Source organism: Uloborus diversus, chromosome 1 (genome assembly GCF_026930045.1).
Source record: "Uloborus diversus isolate 005 chromosome 1, Udiv.v.3.1, whole genome shotgun sequence".
Lineage (NCBI taxonomy): Eukaryota > Metazoa > Arthropoda > Arachnida > Araneae > Uloboridae > Uloborus > Uloborus diversus.
The window spans coordinates 12,861,742-12,885,335 of NC_072731.1; the positions used below are offsets into that span (position 1 = coordinate 12,861,742).

The window sequence follows — 23,594 nt, forward strand, 5'->3', positions numbered from 1 at the left end:
GAATTTTTTTCAAATTGAAGTCCAAAAAACGCAATAGTAGGCCATTTTGATAAAGTTCAGGGAAAGGAGGGGTTCAGGGACTCTCTAACATCATTTTTTTCAAACTGATTGCCTCAAAATCACAATATTAGGCGACTTTCAAAAATATTAGGGGGGGGGGGGCGCTCTGGACTCTCCTCGAAATTGAAGCTTTAAAAACGAAATTGTACTCCATCTTTCATAACGTTTATACGCTTTTTGAATGCATTATCGAAGGGATGGAGTTCAGGAACTCTCCTTCGGCAATATTTCGAAATTGAAGTTCCAAAAGCGCAATTTTAGACGATGTTGGATAGGGCTAAAAGCGTTCGGGGCTCCCCGCCGTTAGTGTTTTGAAAATCGCAAACATTTTTATTGCAGCAATAAAATCGCTTAGGACATAAGATTTTTCACTTTTGCAACATAAATCAATTCTGATCGGAAAGTCTACCCAAGTTAGTGCCAATTTAACCAGAAGAGAAGGAAAGGTGGGGAAGGGTATGGGCGACTAATGATAATAAACTGGCACCATTCCCCCATAGTCTTCATTTGGAAATAAATTATTTCGTAAGATAGCAGGTGGTGAAATTAGCCATAAAAAAAACCACTTCAGTGAAGTAGATACATTTTTTAAACGAGGTATACTTTCCAATATTCATTAATTTTAAAAAAATCAATAGGGGAACTGAATCCTCACCCCAGGGAGGGCCGCCGACTCACATCCCTCTTAAATCACTCAAATATAGCCTAAAGTGGCATTTAAAATATTTCAGCTTCGAAAAATTTTCGGAAGAGAACTCCCAAACCCCTTCTTCTGAATTTACCACAAATATCCTAAATTGGAGTTTTAAGAGGCTTCAGTTTCTAATACTTCTTTTTTCTAGGAACAGTACCCCCCTTACTTATATACATGACTTATGACCGCCTAAAAGTTTTAATATTTTAATTTCGGAAACTTTTTGAAAGATGCTTCCAACTCCCTTCCTCCTTAAGTTATCTAAAGATATCCCAAAACAGAGTTCTTAAAATTTCAGAAACAGAAATATTTCGGGCTGGGCAGCGGAATACCCTCCCCCCTTCTCTTTGTGTTTATTAAAACAGTATAAGTTTGTGTTTAAGATTTATTTTTCTATTGAAAGAGCAACTCCCCTCCCTACATCACCAAAGACAACCCGAAGTTTTAATACTTCGATTTCGAAAATGTTCCGAGAAAGACCCCCGAATTCCCTAACTCTTAACTCACTCAAAAATAGCCAAATTAACAGTTTAATACTTCAGCATGGAGAAATTTTCGGGGAAGAACCCTCCCCCCCCCCGAACTTCTTCCCCTAAGTTCACTAAATTTGACTTAAATTTGCGATTTCCCCCTATTCATCACCGAAGTTTAAAAAATTTAAGTTCTAAAAATTATTGAGAGAAGGCCTTCGAATTCCTTCCTTAGTCCCCAAAGATAACCTAAAGCTGAGTTCTGAATACTTCAGCTTCGAATTTTTTTCGGGGAAGGGGTACCCCGAATCCCAAGACGGTCTAAAGTTGCGCTTTTAAGACTCCAGTTTCGGAATTTCGCCTAAACAGAGTCCCCTCCCCCTTGACATTGCCAAAGACAGCCTAACAGTTCTAAGACTTCAATTACAAACACTTTTTCGGGAGAGGGTCCCAAATTCCCTTTCTCCTATGAAACTTAAGTATAGCCTCAAACAGTTTTTAATGCATCAGCTACAAAACATTTTCCGTTTAGAACACCAAAACCATCTCAGCAATTCACCAAAGATTGCCTAAATTAGTGTTTTTAAGACTCCAATTTCCGATTTTTTTTAAAAACCTCCCCACACCATTAAAGACAGCCTCAACATTTTTGACTTTTAAATTTTTAAGAGTTTGCAGTGCGAAAATCCCGAACCACTCCTAGCTTCAAAAACGACTTTCAATTCAGTTTTTCGATATTTTATTCTGGATCCCTTGAGTAGCCACCCCCTCCTTCGTTTTAGATTGTCCAAAAATACAAACGTTTTAAGACCTCAGTATCGTGGGCTGATTTGCGGACTCACTCTTTGCAAGAGCAGAGTATTTTCGCAAATTCGTGTTGCCGCCATTTTTCTCGTGTCCTTTTCTTTCTCTCGCCCCCCCCCCCTCATATTTCCATTCTAGCGAGTGTTAGATTGGAAGACATTAGAATTTAGTGATTCCTCAAGTCCAAGAATATTTTACCAGAAACATGTTGAAAATGCAGGAACAGTTGCCCATCGATGTTTCAAAACAAGCTCGAAAATTTCTCCCGAGTCTTTCCAAAATTCCCATTTTCACTAAAATCTTTAAAGTCCCTGATAGTTCCCGTTTTGCCTGGTGTGTGGACGCGCTATGTTGTGGCGTAAACATTTCACCCGTCAACAATCACTCTCAATCGGGGGTTTAGATTCAACTCTAAGACATTTTTTGGAAAAAAAAAAAACACGAAAGGATTGATCGAAAATGAAAAGAGAAAAGGCTGAATTTTCAAATAGAGACGATTAATTAGATAAATCAGGGAGAATAATAAGCAACTTCGCGGTCTGCAATGCAGTGAGTTGGAAATAATGTAGCGAGTCTAAAAGCCACGCCTTCCAAAAGCACGTTGCAAACAAAACAAGCCCATGGTTGAAAATCGAGAGCATGTCGATGTAAATTCGTAGTTATGGAACGGTTCAGTATTTAAAGCATATTTTTTAAACACTCAATTTCTCTTTAAGTAAAAACTGAAGGAAAGTCATCGAATTTCTTTCCGTCCTGACCTCCGTCTCGGAAATTTTTTCCAGGACGGAAATCCATCCTGAGACGGAAGGTCTTGCACCCATGAGAGGTGGTAATGAACAAGGGAGTAGATAGTTTAAGAGGGCCATTGATCTTCACTGGGGATTGTAAATTGACTAGGACCAGTCTAGCTGGGCCCAGAGCCTGTTGCTGGTCTTCACTTTTGTATTTGTATTTGTAAATTATAAATTACTAAATTAGCAGACAGGAAAAGCTCTTTATTTTTTCCATTGATTAAATCATCCATCCAATGCTACTGTCTTTTTTGCCCATTTTTAAGCAAGATCTGATTTTTGCCGTATTAATAGGCCATTTACTCTCTCTTTCTTTTTCCCCGACATCCGTAAACCAGTCACAAAGCACATTCATCTCCACCATCTTTTTCAGCACGGTTTTGCATGTTGTCTAAACTCTTATTCAGCTTCACTTTATTTTCTACCTTGTTACGGTTTTTTAGTAACTTACAAAATAATGGCTGAGAAATTTTTAGCAGTGTTGCAGCATTTCTTTTATTTATCATGGTTAAAAAAGCTTTTTAAAATGTCAATTGTTTCCTTGATGGTTAAATCAGTATGTTTTTTCTCCACAATTAAAATGTTTGACTATTTAAAAAAAGGTTTTTAGTGTAGCTTTTCCCAGTGGGAAGAGATCACCACCAGCAATATATCCAATGATTGAATCTTTGCATGGTCAAACAAAAGGCAACTTAGGGGAGGTCTAAGGTCACTGATATTGAATTTCCTCTTTTACTTTTCTAGAAAAAGATTTCCTTGCTATTGAAAACCACAAAATGCCGCACAGAAAGTGAGTTATCAGGGTTTGCCTTTGAATTTTTGTTGATTGAAGAACAAAAAAAAGGGGAAAAAAAAAGAAAGTTTATGAAAAAATGACAACGATAAACAAAGACTGATTACAATATTCGACTATTTTTAACACATGTTTTGTTAACATAAAAGTGCTTCAGGATTTTGTGATTCTGATAACATTAAGCGAATGATAACATTAATCGTTATCACGTAAAGCGATGTCTACTGTATATACACAAACAAAAAATAACTAGATATCCATTCAAATTAAGAGTTGAATAACAGTGAAAAATGATCACACTTCAGAGAGCTATCACCAGTGTTCTTATATTATTATTATAATATGTATGAAAAAGAGAAAGAAAAATGCACCATTTTCATCTTGCAAAAGAAACAACAATATATAAACTAAATCTTTAATTCTCATAATGTCTTTTTCTCACAAGCAGTACAAAATTGAAATGTCATGAAAATAAGACACAATTACATGAACATAAATTTTTTATATTTTAGGTAAAATGGACTTTGAACATAATTTAAAAATATTGTAGATAAAATCTTAAGTTTTGATCAACTTAAAATGTGAATGCCTTAAAACTCGTTCAAATAAATAATTTACGTTCAACGCTGCATAGTAACCACGAACCTCAATGGATAAACTACATGACATGTAGACAGTGAGAACTGAAAGATGACAGGAATGGTAAAGATATTTTATAGTATGTTCATTTTTTACAATAACCTTCAAAATTTAAATACACTGTGACCTCTCATAATACACTTCAATCTTTGTTACAAAACATGATGAATCAAGCAACATAACAATAAGAATCTTTATCTTCCCTTTTCAAATACTCCTTTTCAATCAAAATATCAATGCACTGTTTGATTATGGATACTTTTGGCTTGAAACGATGAGAGAGTTGGCTGAGAACTTCCGTCAACAAAAGATGATGTTTCACGACTTTTCTAGTCTTGGCAATCCTCACGATAGCGGCTTGTATCAGCAACTTCCTATCTTCCTCCACGTGCCGTTGAACGGTTTCCTGCTCCGATTTTATTTCCGACTTAATTGGTACATTTATGCTAACTTTTAACTTTTTATTTCGATACCCAAGACACAGAGACACCTGAGAGAACTGATTAACACTTTTAATGTCAGGAACTTTTAAAAGTTTTAACTTGACCAGAGCCTGAAGAATTTGCATTAAAATTTCAGTTTTTATTCCTGTGCTCTCCTCCAACTGAGACACTGACAACCTGTCGCAGGTGTTGAACTGCAAGAGGACAGCCATCTGAAATGTGGACGCTTGGAACGTATAAGGTTTGTCGAAGCACCTGGCACTTAATTCGCCCCGGGACATTCCATGCAGCCAATGGAGTTTTCGTCCACTGTAATGTGCACAGTAGAAATTAGTGAACTGCTGAACACTTTGCTCCAACTCCTGCGGAAGTGAAAATGTTATGGACTGTTGAAAGGGCCAAGATGACGAGCTGATGACGCTGATGCTAAAATCCAGATCAAGGGTGCTGGAACCTTTGCGGAATTGTTCATTCAGATCCCGACTGACACACACGTCCTGAAACATCCGCTGCAATTTCGCAGTGTATTCAAAACCGCAGGCTTCCCGCAGCTTGGAAATCATGATGATCTCTGCATCGTCGTTCCCGGAGGAATTCATTTGCTGCACGAGTCTTTTTGCAAGCATTTTACTGTAAAAACTTTGAAAAATATCTTTCTCTTCGACATACTTAAATATTATCATCACCTGATTCAAATTATCGACCAATTCCATTTCCTCTGCATCACTTGGCTTCTTTTTCAACAATAAATCACAATATTTTGCTAGGAGCTCGGCAGATTTGCTAGTAGAACCACTGGATTCTGTGACTGAATTTTTGTTGATGAATTTCCCACACGCTTTATCCAGGGCGGTGGCGAAACCGGCATCACTGTCGAACGCTGCAATCACGACCGCATTGTACCTCTGATGAATGTCTAATATTGAATGAACGTAAAGTTTAGGATCACTTACGTCAGATTCATTGTATTTCTCCACAGCCAATAGTCCTTGTTGCATGACATATGCTTCAAACTGCAGTTTCAAATCGTCCAGGCCTGCAGGAAGACGGGAAAGCAAACTGAACATGCGTTTCAGATCATCAATTTTATTGTAATCTAAAAGGTTCTTGAATTCGGCATGGAACATCTCCAAGTATTTGCAAAGAACCACATTTTCTAATATTTTTACAAGTGCGTCTAAAGTGGATTCGTGTAAATAGAGCTGGGCTCTCTTTTTTTCTTCTTGGAACCAGATTTCAGTTTTTTTCATGAATTCTGACACCGGGTTTTTCCGAATTATGGAAGCACTTTCTGTCGCATAAAACACTTCAGTTTCGGATAAAAAGGCAGTTTCGAATGCATCTTTATACAAATATAAGTTATACTGAGCAGGATCAGGGTCTACACGGTTGATACCCATCTCAATGTAGGAATTCAAGGCGACACTTATCAACCTAGTATTGACAGTTTCTCCATTCCTTTCTCGTTCTATTAGTTTAAGCACAGCAGCAGACATCCTGGATTTCATGGGGGTTAATAAATATTCTTTCCAAGAAATAAGAGAAAGGTGATACACTTCTAGAACGTCTATTCTACTCTTTTCGCGCTCGCGACGAACCCAATGACGATTGAGGTATGCACAAACATTACCCAAAACTTTACTCGAAAAACGATAATCTTCCCATAACTGCATATAGTGCATTAACAAGGGTTCTTCGATTAAATCCGCACATCTTTCATGCACACTTTTTAGATATTTTCTAAGAAAACTACACAATTTCTGGTGGAGATAATCATTGCTAGACATAGTAGTTCCGTCGGAACGACTTGTGCAGAAATTGTACACTAAAGTATACAAGCGTACATATTCAGGTTTGGAAATGTTTTTAGCATAAATTTGCTTTATACCTGTTTCTAAATCATGCCACATTTCATCGAAATCCAGGCCACCTATTGAGTATGGCATTAAAAAATAAATAATGACGCTCTGCTAATCCACAAATCAAGATTCGGGTCAACGATTAAAATCGCTGAGAACAGCAAAATTATTTGCCCAAGAAGAACATTTCCACAGTTCAAAATATTTTTTTTGATTTATTATTGAAAGTGTTTGACAAAAATATTTTTTTTTGTTTCAAAAGTATACTATTGAATATTTCTGAGATGGATAACAACAATCGAAATGAGTGAAAAGAGAGTACGGTTACAGAAGAAACACAGTGCGAAGACAATTTTTAGGGTACATTCGGAAACTGGCACCGGTCGCACGCTAGCAGTGGCACCGGTGCGACTAGGGACTCTAGGTGCGACCGGTGCCTGTTTCCGAATGAAGCCTTATTATTTTATCTCTACTTAAAAGTACAGCATACTTACATAAGTATGTTCAGTTTTAAAAGTAATGGTGGATATTACTACCCTGTAAATAATTGTTACAAGAATAAATAATATGTTTTCATGTTCTGTCTCACAAAACTGTTTCGCTGAAAAAAGAACAAAAAAAGAAAACTACGAAAACTACGGAACTGGCATGGCCAGTGAAATGTTTACAAATCTTGTGTTTGGTTGTTGCGCTGAAAACTGAAAAGATTAAAATTGTGCATTTTCCAGGGAACATTGAAACCAAACGTTTATTGTTATCTCTATCGGCAATCCACTAAAGAGCTCACAGGCCGAAAATCAATTGTAAAATTCATGCATGGATGAAACTTTATGTGTTTGCATTCCATAGTCAAAGATCACCCAGGACTAAGAACAAAAACTTAACCACTGTTACAGTTCACTTGTTTGAAACTATTCCATTTTTTAAGGATTATTCTAGTAGAGGAATTTAAAGGAATTCAGTTCTTTAATATTTCACAAAATGTCTTTCGCTGAAAATGTTTCAATTAAAGAAAACGAATACCTATCGAGATTGGAAGTTGATGATGAAGATGGTGAGTGCTATAGTCGTTGTATTAAAAATGTGTTCAGAATCTGTCATGACGTCTCAATATTTTATAAATTGTTTTCTTTTATTTAAAAAAGGAGCATTGCCTTCGTCCTGTGCTTTTGATGTCGTACGTCATCCAGCAGCAGTATGTTTTACTTGAGAGAATTATCATAACATAGAACACTTAGTGCGTTTTCAAAATTTTTTGTTAAACTGATCAAAACAAACAACTGGAATTGATCTTCAATGGTTATTATTTTTTCATTAAAATCTTATAATGTATACCATTAATTCTTTTCCGCAAGATTATTAATAACTGGCTTACTCCAATAAATTTTAGTGCTTTGTAAAGATAATTCTCCCAAAACTCGCAGATTTGTTTGATCTGCCAAGTTTTGCATGATAAAATGCATCAGGTAAATTCTTTTTTTCAGTTATGAAGCTGATCATTAGAGCGAAGCGAAAGAAACAAATTTTTTTTTTTGCGAGTTGCTATAGCGCGGAAAAGTTGCAATTGGTGAAGTCTCAAAAAACAAAAAATATTTTTTTTTTTGAAATCGCATTTTATCTTCCAATTGCGCAACTTGCCTGAAAATTCGGAAAACTGGAAAATTTTATATTTTTCCTTGAATTTTTTAAAAATTTTGTGTCAATGATTTTTTTAACACTCTGAGACGGAAATGTTGCAATTGGTGAAGCCTTCAGAAATTAAAATGAAACATTGAAATTAAATAATACCTTCTAATTCAGGAACAAATCTAAAAAATTGAGAACTGCAGCTTTTCTTCAAGATTTTAAAGAATGGTCTATCCCCCCCCCCAGTAATATATAGAAAACTCTTTTATAAAGCACTATATTACACTAAAACAATAATTTTTTTATTGATTATGAAGGTATCTTCTAACTATGTAGAGGTCCCACTCTTTGCAGTAATGAGCCATTTTCAATTGACTTACGATTAGAAAATTTTCTACCATCCAGTACACAAGTCTAATTGTTTTAAGTGTGACTTGCTGATTATAATTAATCAGATTTCTTTCGAAGACTCGGACATAATTTATTTGGATTTCAATGTTGCTCTTATATGTAACCATCTCTTGATTTAAATCCACAAACTTTAAGCGAAGCCATGTGTTTTTTCCAAACTCTGGATCAGCTAAAGACATATGCAGTCAATAGCATTGTTTCATATCTAAATGAACAACAAATTTCACTAGATGATTTATTAGACATCTTAGGTTGTGATAGTACTAAAATTTATACGTGGTCGAAAAATAACACGATTCGTCCATTCGAAAATTGATGTCGGACGATTATTGCAATTGGCTCTTTGTTTATTCCATTTCCTCAAATGGTCTTTTTTGTCACTTTTTGAAATTCGAATGGTCAAACAACAGGCTCAAGTTTATTTTTTGGACCAATAAGAGAACGTCTCAGAGGTTGTAAGAAACTGCCGGTAATGGATTTTCAAGTAATTAACTGTACAACTATAGAAGAGAACAGCAAATGCTTGAGTAAAGATCCAACATATTTTTTAGATATATCTCAAGCAATAAAGAGTTGCAATTGTCCAAATGATTGGTCAAATTTTACACCCCGGCACACTCTCACATTCCAGCTGGCCCACTTGTACAAATAGCATTCTCAGACTTAATATAACAATCCAATCCGAAACATTGTTAATTTTATCTTAAAATGTTACATGCCAGTCTAGTGTAAAATAAAGAACTGCAAAAACTTCACGAACGGTTCCATTCATGTTTGCAAAATAATTTAAACCTGTGGATACTTGCCTTAGAAGCTGAAACAAGTTGTTTTATTACCCTGTCATTGAAAGAAACTCTTTCTTTACGTATCCCGAAAACTTATTGGTGGGCATGGTTTTTGATGAAAAGAGGCAAATATGACAACTAGAGTTTTTAGAAGGTTTTAAAAAAGCCTGTTTCTAAAGGCATATCAGAAACTTTTTTATTCCATCCCTAAATTTTGAAGCCACTGATTACACAGAGACAGAGATTCTTACTTGAAGCACGATGTTATCTCTGCCAGTTTTTTCTTCAAAAAGTTACTAACGAAGACAGTAAATATTTTGTCAAAACCAGGGTTGGTATTTTGTCCACTTTTTTGTAAAAAGTCCGGGATGCAGGAAGAAACTGGACGAAATAAACAAAATGAAAAATCAACTGATTATCCATGCATAAATTTATTGTTATGGTGTAATAAAATTAGTATATAATTCTAATACATTATATATTATGAATTTGATTGTTAACTTTAGAATTTAGTAAATCCAAAAAAAAAAAAAAATAAATAAATAAATAAATAAAAAATAAATAAATAAAATAAATAATTACGCATTGGTGCAACTAATTTACTTAAAAGTATTAAAATTTAACAATGTGAATAAGATATTGGGCCTCTTTAAACTATTATGTATTACAAAAAATAAATAAATAAACTCAATGGAAAAGTCAAATAAAATGCTTGGAGACATACATACAAAAGACTAAAAACATTTAACTGTTTTTTGTTTTTTGAGGTTTATTAATGTTCACCCCATAGTAAAATATTTATGTACTCTGCATGTTTTTATGGATATATTAAAGTCATACAAATTACTACCTTAGTAAGATTGTGGGTACTCAGAAAAGTGTACTAGACATAATGAGCAAAGTGGTAGATAGCTTTAAAATGGCCATTATCCTTCATGAGGGACTAATAAATTGACTAGGAACACCATAGCTGGATTCAGAATCTGTTACTGATCATCACATTTGTATTCAGAGCTGGATTTGGAAGTGTGGAAGCCCCGGGGCAACGAAGGAGTGGAGGCCCCTAATCGGGGTTTGAAAAGATCATCATAGTTTCAAAAATATCCAATACTTTCATGTATATATCCGAATATTTTGATACGTATATATATATCTCCGATATTTTCGACCCGTGAAAATTAGGATATTTTGTAAAAAATTTATTGTATGGGCTCCTTTGTTGGGGAGGCCCCAGGGCAGTAGCCCTGCCTGCCCTCCCCTAAATCTGGCCCTGTTTGTATTACCAGAACAGATTTCACTTCATGTCAACATTTCCTTTATTAATATCTAGTAGTCCCCCCCCCCTTTTAAAATGTGATTTTTAATGTTTTGAGACTCCAACCTTTAAATTTTATAAATGCATTTACAATGGGCAATAAACCTCCACATCACAGACAAACATCTTACAATGTACAGCTGATGTATTTGTATTTATAAATGCCATTACATGCATTATAACTTATTAACACTCATTTGATTTACATACACACTTACAAAAACTTCAAGAGATCTTAATTTTTTCATTATCACTTTAAAATATTTTACAATCAATTGTTTATATGCATAATAATGTATGCTATTTTTATATTAAAATATTACTTAAATAGGAAGAGTCTATATAATTAGGTACTTAATATTTTCAATACTATATTTATATACTATATTTATCGTTTTCAAACTTTTAACTAAAAACTTTCAGTTCACTGAAAAAATAGACGAAATGACATTTTTTCCGGGACAGTTTTTTTTCAGGTTTTTTCTGGGGTGGACAAAATAGGACAACCCTGGTCAAAACAGGTACTACAAAAGACTTGAATGTAAAATTATTTTCCTGACATTACACAAGCCGTCAAAAGATGCGTGAAGCTAGTGACGGAGGCTTCGCTTCAAGTTTGCGAATTAAAATCAAGAGATGGCTACGTAAGGCAGGACGCACACCTAGAGGATATTTGTCTGAAACATGCCCGCGACGTTTGTCTTACCTGCTTCACGTCGGCGACAAAACATTTTTCAGAGCACATTTGACAGACAACCAGCGGGGAACACGGTATCGAGCGCGCATGCGCAGTGCTACATTTATCAGTTGTCAACAAACATGGCGACGTTTCGCGGGTGAGATAACGATTCATCTGATGATTAAGCTTTGTTTTTATTGTTACTTGCAGCCAAAGAAGAAATTAATGTAAATTTCAGACTGAGTTTTTGTTTATTGATGTTTTCATTTTAAGTTTTTTAGTGTTAAGTACCTAAATTAAACTTAATCAAAACCTCTTGTAATATCCTATGAATTTTCAAGAACTAATCAATTGTGTATGGAATGTCGGTCAAAGTGAAATAGTTGAGAAAACTTTCAAGATGAACAAATTGGAAATTTGTCCTGAAAATGGCGATACATAAAGAACGAACAATAAATTTTACAATAAAACTTGCACGGAAACATATTTTTTTTATTATTTTTGGCAGTAAATTTGTACCTCCAAAAAAAAAAAAAAAAAAAAAGGTGGAAAATATAATTTTTTTTTTTTTCTGATGGGCAAATAGAAAAATTTAATTTTTCTCAGGAAACGTTTTTTATTTGATTATTAAAGTTATTAAAGATATCTTTTGTTAAACATATGGACATAAAAGAATGCACCAATAAATGAAAAGAAAATGAAACAGAAGAATAAATAAATGAGTGAATAAAATAGTGAATGAATGAATAAATAAATAAGGGAATTATTAAATAAAGGAATGTAAATGAAATAATAAATAAATACGCAAGTCGCATGCACTTGACTAACTGTACGACGTCGTATTTAAAGTACAAATTAACTTAATATTAAATAAATAAATTCGGCACCGAATATTAAATATTTGAAACGTATTTGATAACAAGAACTTTATCATTTGATAATAATAATAAAAATGTTTGACTTACAAACAGCGCAATACATTACAATTTGAGTATCAAATTTCGAAAATTGCTTTTATTTTGATGAATTTTCAACACTAATCACGCAATTCATTAAAAGATATTTAGGTGCTAAAACGTTTAATATTAAAAACATTTAGGACACTGTTATTAACATTGAATAGTTATCTATGTTAAACCATATCAGTTATCTATTTAAAAAATATTATTATTCAATAATACAATGATTTTAGTGGAAAAAAATTACATAACACTTCTATTATATCATCACAATTTTTTTTTTCTAAAAAATTGAACTCGGTGCATTCTCATTTAGCACGTTTTGACCAATTTCTTCCAGCGCCTCAGACTTTTTTCAACAACTGAACTAAGTTTCAACTTTGAATGTTCATAGTTTAGTAGTTAAATTGAATACCTCTTAAAATAATTCATTTCATTACAGAAATCATTGAACTTACTCATTTATAATTAGTGAACTACAACGTGCAAAATGGTTCCAAAAGACGTCAAATGCATACATTTCTGTATAAATTTTACATTATCACATGCCTCATGTAAAGCTTAGAATAAATATATCATAAATCCAAAAGTAATGCAAAAACATTAACAATATTATCATAGTTCTTAGTTTTTGAAATGTAATTTTCCAGTAGAATTTCGCTTTCTTCCGACATTATTCCACGCTATCTCCATTTATATTTTGTTCGAACAATCCAACGATAGGTAATCAAATAATTTTTCTTTTGGTTTTCAACATTTTTGATAAAACAGATACTAAATTAAGCGCTTTCTAGCAACACAACACTCATCTTGCTGTTTTGTCATTTACGACGCGGAAGCGACAGAAACAAATATCCCTCCTGCTACACTTCGAGAGAAGAGGGTAAGACGGAGACAAATGTCATACCCCCGCCCTGTCGCTTAGGTGTGCGCGCTCACTGCAGAATGAACTGGTTTTTCGGACCGATTGTCTGAAACCTGTCTGCGAGATGTTCGTGTCTGCTAGATGTGCGCTGCGCCTAAGAGCAACATTGAAATACAGATCAATTTATGCCCAAGTTTCCAAAAACTCTCTTTACAAATTAGGTTCAGCAAAAAACACTGAAAAAAAAAGGACGTATGTACTGGATGACAGAAATTTTGCTAAACAGTTAATAACCTTCTATTATTTGAAAATGGCTTATTACTAAAAAGAATGGGACTTCTGCATGGTTAGAAGATACCTTCAAAATCAATAAATAAATTATTGTTTTTGTGTAATATAGTGCTTTATAAAAGAGTTTTCCGTATATTACTGGAAAAAAAAATTAGACCATTTTTTTTTTAAATTTTGAAGAGAAGCTGAAATTCTCAATTTTTTTAGGCTTGTTCCTGAATCAGAAGGTATTATTCTATTTCAACATTTCTTTTTAATTTCTGGAGGCTCAACAATTGCAACATTTCCGTCTCAGAGCATTAAAAAAATCATTAACTCAAAATTTTTAAAAAAATTGTGGAAAAATCATAAAATTTTCCATTTTTCCGAATTTTTAGACTTGTTGCGCAGTTAGAAGATATTATCCGATTTCAAAATTTTTTGTTTTTGTTTTTTAAGTTTTCACCAATTGCAACTTTTCCTCGCTATAGCAACTCGGCAAAAAAAAATTCGTTTTTTAGCTCGACCCTACTGATCATAAGTTAGGAAGTCCTCAAATTTCATGAGATTTTTGGTCATAACCTCAGGTACTTTGCAGCAATATTTTTTCACTGACTTCTTGAACAACTTTACCAATTGTCTTATATTCAAGTATCACTTGATTGTCAAAAAGAGCCATGCAATTTTATTTGCTTCTTCATTAATATTTTTATATTGCAATTATGAAATTTATATTTCATTAAATTAAAATCATTACAAGGTGCCTTCTGAAGTATAGAAACTGTCATCCTAGGTTTTGAATAAACATATTCCGTAAATATACCGAATTTTTTGAAATCTAATATCTACTACTGAATTGATAACGAACTAGTGGCTAAAACACTTGTATTTCAAAACAGTACAGGATTTTTAACATTCATAAGTATAGTGCTTAGTTCTAGGTGCAATAATTCTGATTCTAGGATAGGGGTTTTATGCTGAATCAGTTCAAGAAATTCTCGATAATCATCTCCTGATGATAACAGAGATGAAAACAATTGGAAAAAACCCCAGAAAATTTCGGAAAAAAACTTTTTTTCCGAAGGAGTTTGTTTCCACTCCGGTCCGGAAAAATTAAAAACTTGATTTTTGTTCAATTTTTCAGGAAGTTTTAATTAAAATTTTCAGCAAAAGTGATAAAATTAGAAATTTCTCATTCTTAAATTCTTATGCTATTTCCTTCTCCCCCACCCCTTTCTTGTGTGTTAAAATACTGTCTAACTTTGACAATGCAAGTTCTTATATGATAATATAATTTACATGTAGATAAAAAAACACATTTAATACTTTTTGCACAAAAATATAAATTTTTTTCACAAAATTATCTCAATAGTATCAATAAAGGGAACCGTTAGATGTGAGCGTATATTTATATCTATTAGGGCTGTGCGATGAAGGAATTTCTTCATTGTGATGCATTGCTAACCATGCATCACAATGTAAGTTTTATTTATTTTTATTTCTTTTAATAGCTTTATACTTATGACTGCTTGTTTAAATTTTACACAATATATTCAAGATGAAAAAATATAAATTATGCTCGATACTACAAACAGATTCAATCAGCGAGAAATTGTCAAAAAAAAAAAAAAAATTAGCATTGAAAGTCTGAGATAACAGAAAATATTATACAGACATGTGTTTTGAGATTGCAATGAACCTATTTTTTTAATACAAGAAGATGTGAGCCTATGGAAAGTCCCATCTGCTTGCATTTAAGAAGGAATCCTCGAAGCACCAAAATACTTGTATTTTGGTGAATGATTATAAGATAAGCTTTGTTTATATCAATGAATTTTCCATCAAGACTTCAAAAAATTGCATTTCCTGCAAGTTTTGAAAAAAATTGAGGTCTTGGTTTGCTAATGGTACTGCCACACAGAGAACTTACACACTGAACCTTCTTTAAAACTAATATGATTAGTGAAGATTTTATTTTCCTTTGTCATGAAACAAACAAGCATAACTTTAGTCACAGAACTATGTTTCTGCTGACTGTGCGAACCAAATGTATTGACTGTCGTGCTAAGCACAGAAGTGGAATCTACAGTTGAGCTCAAACTGAGATATTGCGTCCTAAAGTTTGGCTCATCCATACATTTGATTCAGATGCCTTTTTTTTTTCTTCCAGAATGTTTTAAGAAATAGTTCCTGATCAATTGAACCTAAAACATTTTATTTATTAAGTAAAATTTGAAACAGAAAACAACTTGGTTACAATAGCTCATTTATGTTCAAAAGTGTAAGTATGACTACTTTTAGTACACTGTGCTTAGCACGGCCGTATAGTCAACTGAAATTCCTGTTTAAGTTTTGGTTTAGCTTTATTTGGGGTTTCTGTTGGAGAGATAAAGAAAAACCAATTTAGTTTTGATTTGGACTTAGACTGGACTTGAAGAAATCTGTTTGACGCCATTAGTTTGTTTAGCGTCGAAATTTTCACAGTTCCCCAATATTCACCTTGAGTAGAGAATGGCTTAGAAAGAAAAGAATAAGCGATAACTGCCAAATAGTACCAAGTTAGTGTTTTCTGTCAGCAGAGAATCTGGTTGAACTACAAATAGTGGTAAATACGGGGTGACCCTGAAGTGTCAGCAGAGAATGTCGAGTTGAGGAACATTTTTGATGTCAATGAGATTATTGTGCCAATATCCTCCTAATATGTAAGCTACCAGCGGAAACATTTCCGTTTCATGCAAACTGTGCCATTTAAGCAACAAGGAAAAGGATCCTATGTGGATCTTTTTTTTTTGTTTCAAACATGCTTTTTTCGATAATTTCTTACTAAAAATGGATTCTTATTTCATCCAAATAGTTCCTTCATAATGAAAGAAAACCTTTTGAAGCATGTAATACAGTAAAAATCCCTAAAATGCACATCTTCCAAGCATTTTTTAAAAATAATGCAAAAGCGCCAAAAAAGACCAATTGGAGGGAGATATGAGGGCGAAATAGCTCAGACCTGAAAGTGTTAAGAATCGAAGCAGATTGTTTAAAATTTGACTCTTATCTAGACCTACCAACTCTAAAATCTCCCGTTTTTTGCTTATTTCTCCCGGTGTTACATTTAAGTATCAATAATCCTAGTCTGAATAACTTGAGGTATCACACTTTAAATATATGGGAAAATATTAATTAGAATTACCTTACCTGTAAATCCTCTTCATTTGAAGAGAGACTCCAACAGTTCAGTATCAATGAAGCACGCTATTTTCTAAATTAGTTGAAGTGTCTAGAAGCACTTGCCGGGCTATGCAACTAAAATAACGCAATTGGACTATATAGTATGCTTATGACATGTATAAATACTGGATTAGGTTTGGCAATATGTGTTAAAACTAAGAGTTCTTTCTATCCTACTTATCTAGAAAATGAATTGACTGATGAAATTTTTTTTTTCTTTTTTAGGAAATGAATACACAGATAAATGGAGTACCAATGAACTTCTGTATTTAGCGTCTGCTGTTGGAAGAAGCGGAGATAAAAATTGGTATGATCATCTGCATTCTTACAATATTAAATAAATTTAAATTATTGTTATTAATATTTACATGGCTCAATTTCTTCTAAATTGAGTGAAGGTTTATTCCTCTCATACCCATAAAAAAACTTCAATAAAATTTTTATGAATGCTAGATAGGTTGAAGGAATAATGTCTTTAAAATGTGCTCAGTGATCGAAGTTATCCCAAATTTCCTATAGGATTTTTTTTTTTTTTTTGAAAAGTCTTTAAATTTAGCATTTTGTTTTGAAATTTGAGAATAAACGCAAATAAAAAAGCTACATACTGTAGTCATATCCATAGGCGTGGGAAGGGGGAGAGCTGGGGGAGCCTGAGCTCCCTCCATAATATTTTAGACCGGCTCAGCTCCCCTGGGAAAAAACTCACACTATAGCTTTTTGCAGAACATTGTCTACCTCAAACCTGATTTCAAAAATGAGATCTACCTTTTCTAGGAATTTTCACATAATAACCAACAAAGAAACGAAAGAGATAGAGTGGTCAGTACGGTCAATACATTTGGGTAGGTACTATTTCTTACAAACCTCTAGGTTCCCGGAAGAAAAAGAAAAGTACTAAAAACAAGTTATTAGGGGTGCTTATCTGCATAGTGTATTACACTGCAGCTCAGTTAATGTACTTAGTTTTGCTTGCCATTTGTATTTCACACTTTCACTAAAAAGAGATAATCATGAGTCAGTTTGGCATTTAAATATGAAGTTGCTCAGACATGTATCAAAACAAAGGTTTCAAAAATAAACAACTTAATCAATTTTAACTTTCCAGAAACTTATCTCATTTTAATGTTATCTGATCTCCCGGACCCTATCTAAAGAATCTCCAGTGAGTCCTTTTAAATTCATTGATTAAAATAAACTTGCCAAAATATGACACGAAAGTTAAACCAAAATACTGAGTGATCAAATAATATTTTTGTTCATTGCAATTATCAAAAAAAAAAAAAAAAGATAGATAGAAAAAAGAAATAGAAAAAAAAAACATTGCAGAGAGAAAGAGGAAGAAAAGAAAAAAAGCCCAATTTACAAACAATTTTTTTTTTAATCCCTCGTCTCTTTCTCTTTTTTATTTTTTTCATTTCATGTAGTTACAGAAAAAATAATTCTAAACTAATTTTCGAGGGATTATGAAAGCAGGTTTCGGGATTCCATGTTGCGATCGAAAGATACGATCAGATATTGAAAATATCATTGTTCGATGGTCTATCGAAACCAAAAGTGCTCTGCTGTCAGAGGACAAAGACTTAAAGCCTGAGATACATATTCCTCGAGCAAATTTTTAAAATTGGTTAAAAGTTAAATTTATTATTTTTGATTGGAAATATTGTCAAAAAAAAAAAAACCCTAAATCAGTGACATACCCAGAAATTACTTATGCAGATACATATCATTGCTGTCATAAAAACGCAATTTCCAGAACTATCCCTCGGTAAAAACTAAAAAAAAAAAACCTTTTATATCCATTATTTTCTAAAGTTTAAAACAGAGAGGAATTGATTTTTTCTTTCAAGTTATAAAATTGCAAAGACAAATATAATTTAAAGACAAAAAATCAGACAACCCCGCTTATTGTATTCAAAAAGTTATTTTTTTTTAGGGTATCTGTATCCAGATCTATAAAACTGTTTTCTGATCTTAAACGCCCTTCTGATTGGTATATACCAAAAGTAAGTACTTTTGTTGATCATTTTTATGGTGCCTTTTGTTTTGAATAATTTGAATTTACAATGTTTATTACTTTTAAAAAGAAAAAAGTACTGTCATTTAGGATATATTTTGAACCACGTTGGCTAACATGCAATATGCTAGACAGCCCAGTTATCACTTCCTGAGATTGTAGTTTCATTCTTATTAGAACTCATCAGTCTAGAATAGTGACTAACCGAGCTGAAGGCTGATGTCATCTCATTGAAGCTGAGAGTGCCAGCAAACTGGTGGATAGCGTAAATTTATCTCTCAGATTAAAGTAAATTTATCTCATTTAGTTTCCTATTTAGTTTTAGTGTACTGGCTTAGGGACAGCAATTTATTGCTAAATACCTAAGCTTTGCCTTCAATTCACAAGTCAAACCGCACCATGCTGCAGACACTTGCTGCTGAGATAAATTCCCTTTATCTACCAATCTGCCTACAGCTCGGTTATTCACTAATCCAGATTGATGAGTTTTAATACGAATGAAACTGCAGTCTCTAGATATGATCACCGAGAAGGGATACAATGGAGGGAGTGAATACTTGCATTTGTAAAGCAAAAACACCAAGTCACGTGATATTTTAAAGAGAAGCATTAGAAGAAAACGGGCTTTTTTTTGCCAGTTTCACTCAAAACCTGTTAATCATTCGAAGTTGTTAAGTCACGTGACTTTAGCTCTTTGCCTAAACTTTTGCTAAGCCAATGATTGAACTTGCTCCCTCCATTTACTAATTCCTGCTCTAAGGATGTGATAACCAGACTGTCTGGTATATTGCATGTACTGCTATGGCACTCTGGCTTAGGGATGGTAACTTACTGCACTACTTAATTTTGCACTACTTCATATTTTTAAAAGCATATTTGACGTCAAAGAATTTGTAGATGGTCCATTGCAATTCTGCATTCTTCTGGCATGTTTGTAATCAATTTTCAACCCCATCGCAACTCGTGATTGCGAAATACAGAATTTAAATTCAAAATGTCACAGTTCAATTTAATTTAATTTCTGTTTTATTTTTTCTTAATCAAAGTAGTACCAGGTACCTTCATTAAAGGTATTTGCGTTACATTCTATTAATTTCTCATGTGACTCAAAGTGACCCCAAGTGGCAGAATGAATTAGAACTAGATCAATCATTCATTTTCAATATTTTTTATAATTTTTATTGTTATTTTTGTATAATTATAATTTTCAGACAACTATACCATATAAAAGTTTTACTTCGGTTTTATGTCAATAAGAATTACAGTCGTCCTGCTACAACGCGATTCGACTTACGCGAAATGGCTATAATGTTACGTACAGAATATCAAATGCCATTAGCGAAGATATCTGACATATTCTAATACTGTCTAACACTAAGCAGAGTGAATACTACACATTACTAGGAAAGATACTTCTGCTATAAAAAGCTTTTATTTAAAAGTCTAAAATAGTTGGTAAGTTAAAGAAATTACAATGTACGTTGCAAAACAGGATGGATGAACATTTAACTTCATACCTGTAAGGTGAATATTCTAAATAACACACACTATTCGGACATGAGGAAAAAAGGGCACCATGTTAAAAGACAGCCACGCACCAAATACCACACAAACCCTCTGTGATCTCACTTCTTATATCCCACAGAAAAACAGAGTTGATACCCACTCATGGCGCCATCTACCGGACAGTGAGACAAACAATGAGAAAATTGATACGTATATATTTATGATGACAATAGAGGGTTGTTTAAATGGCAAGACCAATTATGTCTGAATATATTATATAACATATAACGCGAATTTTTCAAATTTATAGCTAACTCGAATTTTTCGTCTGCAACACGAATTGTTTTTGTAGAAAGTATCGATTTCGTTATTGGCTACTAAATACTGATTTTGTGAGCATTATTACATCCGTTTAGCATCACAGACAGCGAAAGTTCCCACACCAAACTAGTCTACAAATCACGCTGCTAGTGCATCAAATAACCACTCAGTCTTTCATTTAGCTTTTTTTTTCATTCTAAATATTAAAGTTGATGAAATATAATGGCATCTTACTTGCCTGTTTCATGTAAATTTTGTGAAGATGGCAGGAAAAAAAAAGTTTCTGACAGGAAAAAAGGTTAAGATTATTGATATGCTTGAACAACTACCAATCGTCAACAGTATCACGACACAAATATGACAGAATGTATCATACATATAAAATTAAAAAGTCGAAACAAAAAGATGTCCGTGAAAGTTCGGAACTTAGTTTCAATATTGAAACTTGCATAGTAATGTCTAAGCAAAGTAAATATTATGAAAATGGAAGCTGCTCTTGTACTGTATATTGAAGAAATTGGGAAGATGGGCTGTTGCCATGAATGGGAACATTTTAAGGAAAAGGCAAAGCAAACCGAATATAAAAAAGTATTAGATAAGAATCTGATCATGGATCATAAATTATCATCATCTTTTTTTTTACTCAAATGTTACTTTACTAAATATTATTACTAATCCACCAGTACTATTGTAGCGCAGCATTTTATTATTAATACACACTGTGCGTACCATGTTGTTTTGTTTAAATCTTTGATCATTCATTTTGTGCACATTAAAGTATTTCATGTTGAATTAAACAGCTTTTTTTTTAAATTTTTCAAATAGAGTAAGAGTTTAGTTCTTTAAGTAAGAAACTGTAATGTACAGTTGAGAAGAAAGCTTTAAAGCTGTTTGAGGGACGGTCTAAAAGAATCTGGTATGTTTCTAACAAAATTAAACCTAAATTTTTCCACAACGCAAAATTTCAGCTTACGCGAGGAGTCTTGGAACGCACCCCTCGCGTAAGTCAGGACTCGACTGTGTGCATCCCTATTAAATTATGAGTGACTGTTAAAAATAGAGAAATTGTGTATCAAAGTAACCCTAAATGACCTTACTTAGCATTTTTAAAATGCTAAAATCTATATTTGTATACACTACAGTCAACTCTTTCAAATTCACACTTTGGGACCAAGCAATTTGCTGTTTTTAGAGTTATGATGATTCCTGGTCATTGATTTGTTTATCCCTTTTGCAATGTTGCATTGCAAAAATATCATCATTACTCACAAAGAAACTGTTACAAGATTAGAAAAATATTATAATATCTAATGAAAGCTCTTATAAAAAGTTACTTTCATTTTTTCTATGTTTTAATTGATTCTATTTGTTCATTTTAGCAGTGTTTAGGCAATTCTTTTTACTTTCTTCTATATCTAATATATAGAAGAAAGTATTGGATTCGTGCAAATTTTCGAATTTCGAATTTTGACGGATTCGAACGTTTTGAGGTGTGCTGAGTCCATTTCGACCATTTTTGGAAAATGTCTGTCTGTCTGTATGTGTGTGTGTATGTGTGTGTGTATGTGTGTCACGTCTGTGTGTGACCAGTTTTTTGTGGCCGCTCTACAACAAAACTACCGCATGAAATCGAACGAAATTTGGTACACATATGTGCCCCTATGTGAACTTGTGCCCATTAGTTTTTGGCGCGAATTCCTCCAAGGGGGGTGGAGCAATGGGACGTTTTTCGAGTTACGCGTGCTTGCTATTACTCAGGAAGTAACTGGCGGAATCAAACAAAATTTGGTCCATATGTTGGTATTAACAGGAACAGGTGCTGATTCAATTTTGGTGTCAATAACGCAAACGGGGGTTGAGCTATGGAACGTTTTTTGTCGTCAATTGTGACTGCTGTATCTCAAGAAATAATGAACGGAATGAAAGAAAAATTTATCGGCAAGTAGCCCTTAGTGGGTATAAGAACTGATTTTATTTTTGTGTCAACAGCTAAAAAGGGGGTAGCGCAATCACCCGTTCTTTTTTTCCATTTTGAGTGTCCTATCTCAAGAAGTAATGCTACGTTCTGGTTGAAATTTGGAATATATGTGAATCCATGTGTAAACAGGCTTTGGTTCAATTTTGACGCCGATCGCTCCAAGAGGTGTTGATTTTTTTTTTTTTTTTGCGAATAAAAATATTTTTATTAATGCAACAATAAGAAAGATAAATCGTAATAGATTGTCGTCTGCGTATTTCTCGTGATTTTAATTGTATGGAAATGATAGGAAATATTATCTCAATGATTTAAAATTTTTAACTGTTGCCATCTTATGTTTGTTAACAAATAAAATATTTGTAATTAATTCAAGCAAGGCTTTTAAAAAAACTTTCAATTTTCGCTCTTTGCTTTGCTTTTGCAATAATTCAGACATTGGGATAGTCGTCAAGTTTTTGCATGTGTAATTTTGTTTTTGTTGGGAATATTGCTTCCTCGTCAAGCATGGGGAGGGATCAGAAAAAAAAAGAAAAATATAGAAGAAAGTTTCGTGATGGCCACAACATACTAGTTTTTTTTTGGTTTATGCTAATAATCCATGTTTTTTTTTTGTTTTGTTTTTGAGCTTCATTATCTTATTGTTTTATAGCCCATAAGCTATTGATGCACATATGCTCAGATAAAGTGTAAGTAGTGAAATCAGTTTTTAAATAATAGATTAATAATTAAAAAAAAAAAAAAAAACTTTTCTTCTAATATTCATACATTTGGATTGTCTTTTTACAATGATTATTATAGCATGAGTTGAATAAAGTTCATGAAAATATTTTTGACTATTACTTTAACCCCTTGAGGACCAGCGCATGGAAAACGAAGCGCAGCTACGGGACCGAACGTTCCGAAATGGAATGCCGCCATCGGCCCGAGCATTTACAGCCTAACTGAACAAAAATATTCATATAAAATCAGCATTTCAAAATAATGACTTGAAAATTTAAATTTGCTGTAACAATGTACTACTGATTACTAATTATTAATATAAAGACTATTACATTATCAAAAGGGAGTGAAATAAGTAGAATACTAAAAC

At 33.2% G+C, this 23,594-nt stretch overlaps 2 protein-coding genes across 2 annotated transcripts in view; one reads left to right on the forward strand and one right to left on the reverse strand.

Moving 5' to 3' along the window:
- Positions 1 to 4,049: 4,049 nt before the first annotated feature.
- Positions 4,050 to 6,850, reverse strand: LOC129234427 (cullin-1-like). Its single transcript, XM_054868426.1, has one exon. The coding sequence runs from the start codon at positions 6,638 to 6,640 to the stop codon at positions 4,421 to 4,423; it is 2,220 nt and encodes a 739-aa protein (XP_054724401.1). The 5' UTR covers positions 6,641 to 6,850; the 3' UTR covers positions 4,050 to 4,420.
- Positions 6,851 to 7,190: 340 nt separating this feature from the next.
- The window catches only part of LOC129228006 (bromodomain-containing protein 8-like), a 112,429-nt gene continuing 96,025 nt past the window's right edge, over positions 7,191 to 23,594 (forward strand). The window contains exons 1-3 of the mRNA XM_054862636.1: positions 7,191 to 7,607; positions 16,911 to 16,992; positions 18,619 to 18,688. Of these exons, the coding sequence (XP_054718611.1) occupies positions 7,535 to 7,607; positions 16,911 to 16,992; positions 18,619 to 18,688 (225 nt within the window). The 5' untranslated portion in view covers positions 7,191 to 7,534. The remainder of the gene's footprint in view (positions 7,608 to 16,910; positions 16,993 to 18,618; positions 18,689 to 23,594) is intronic.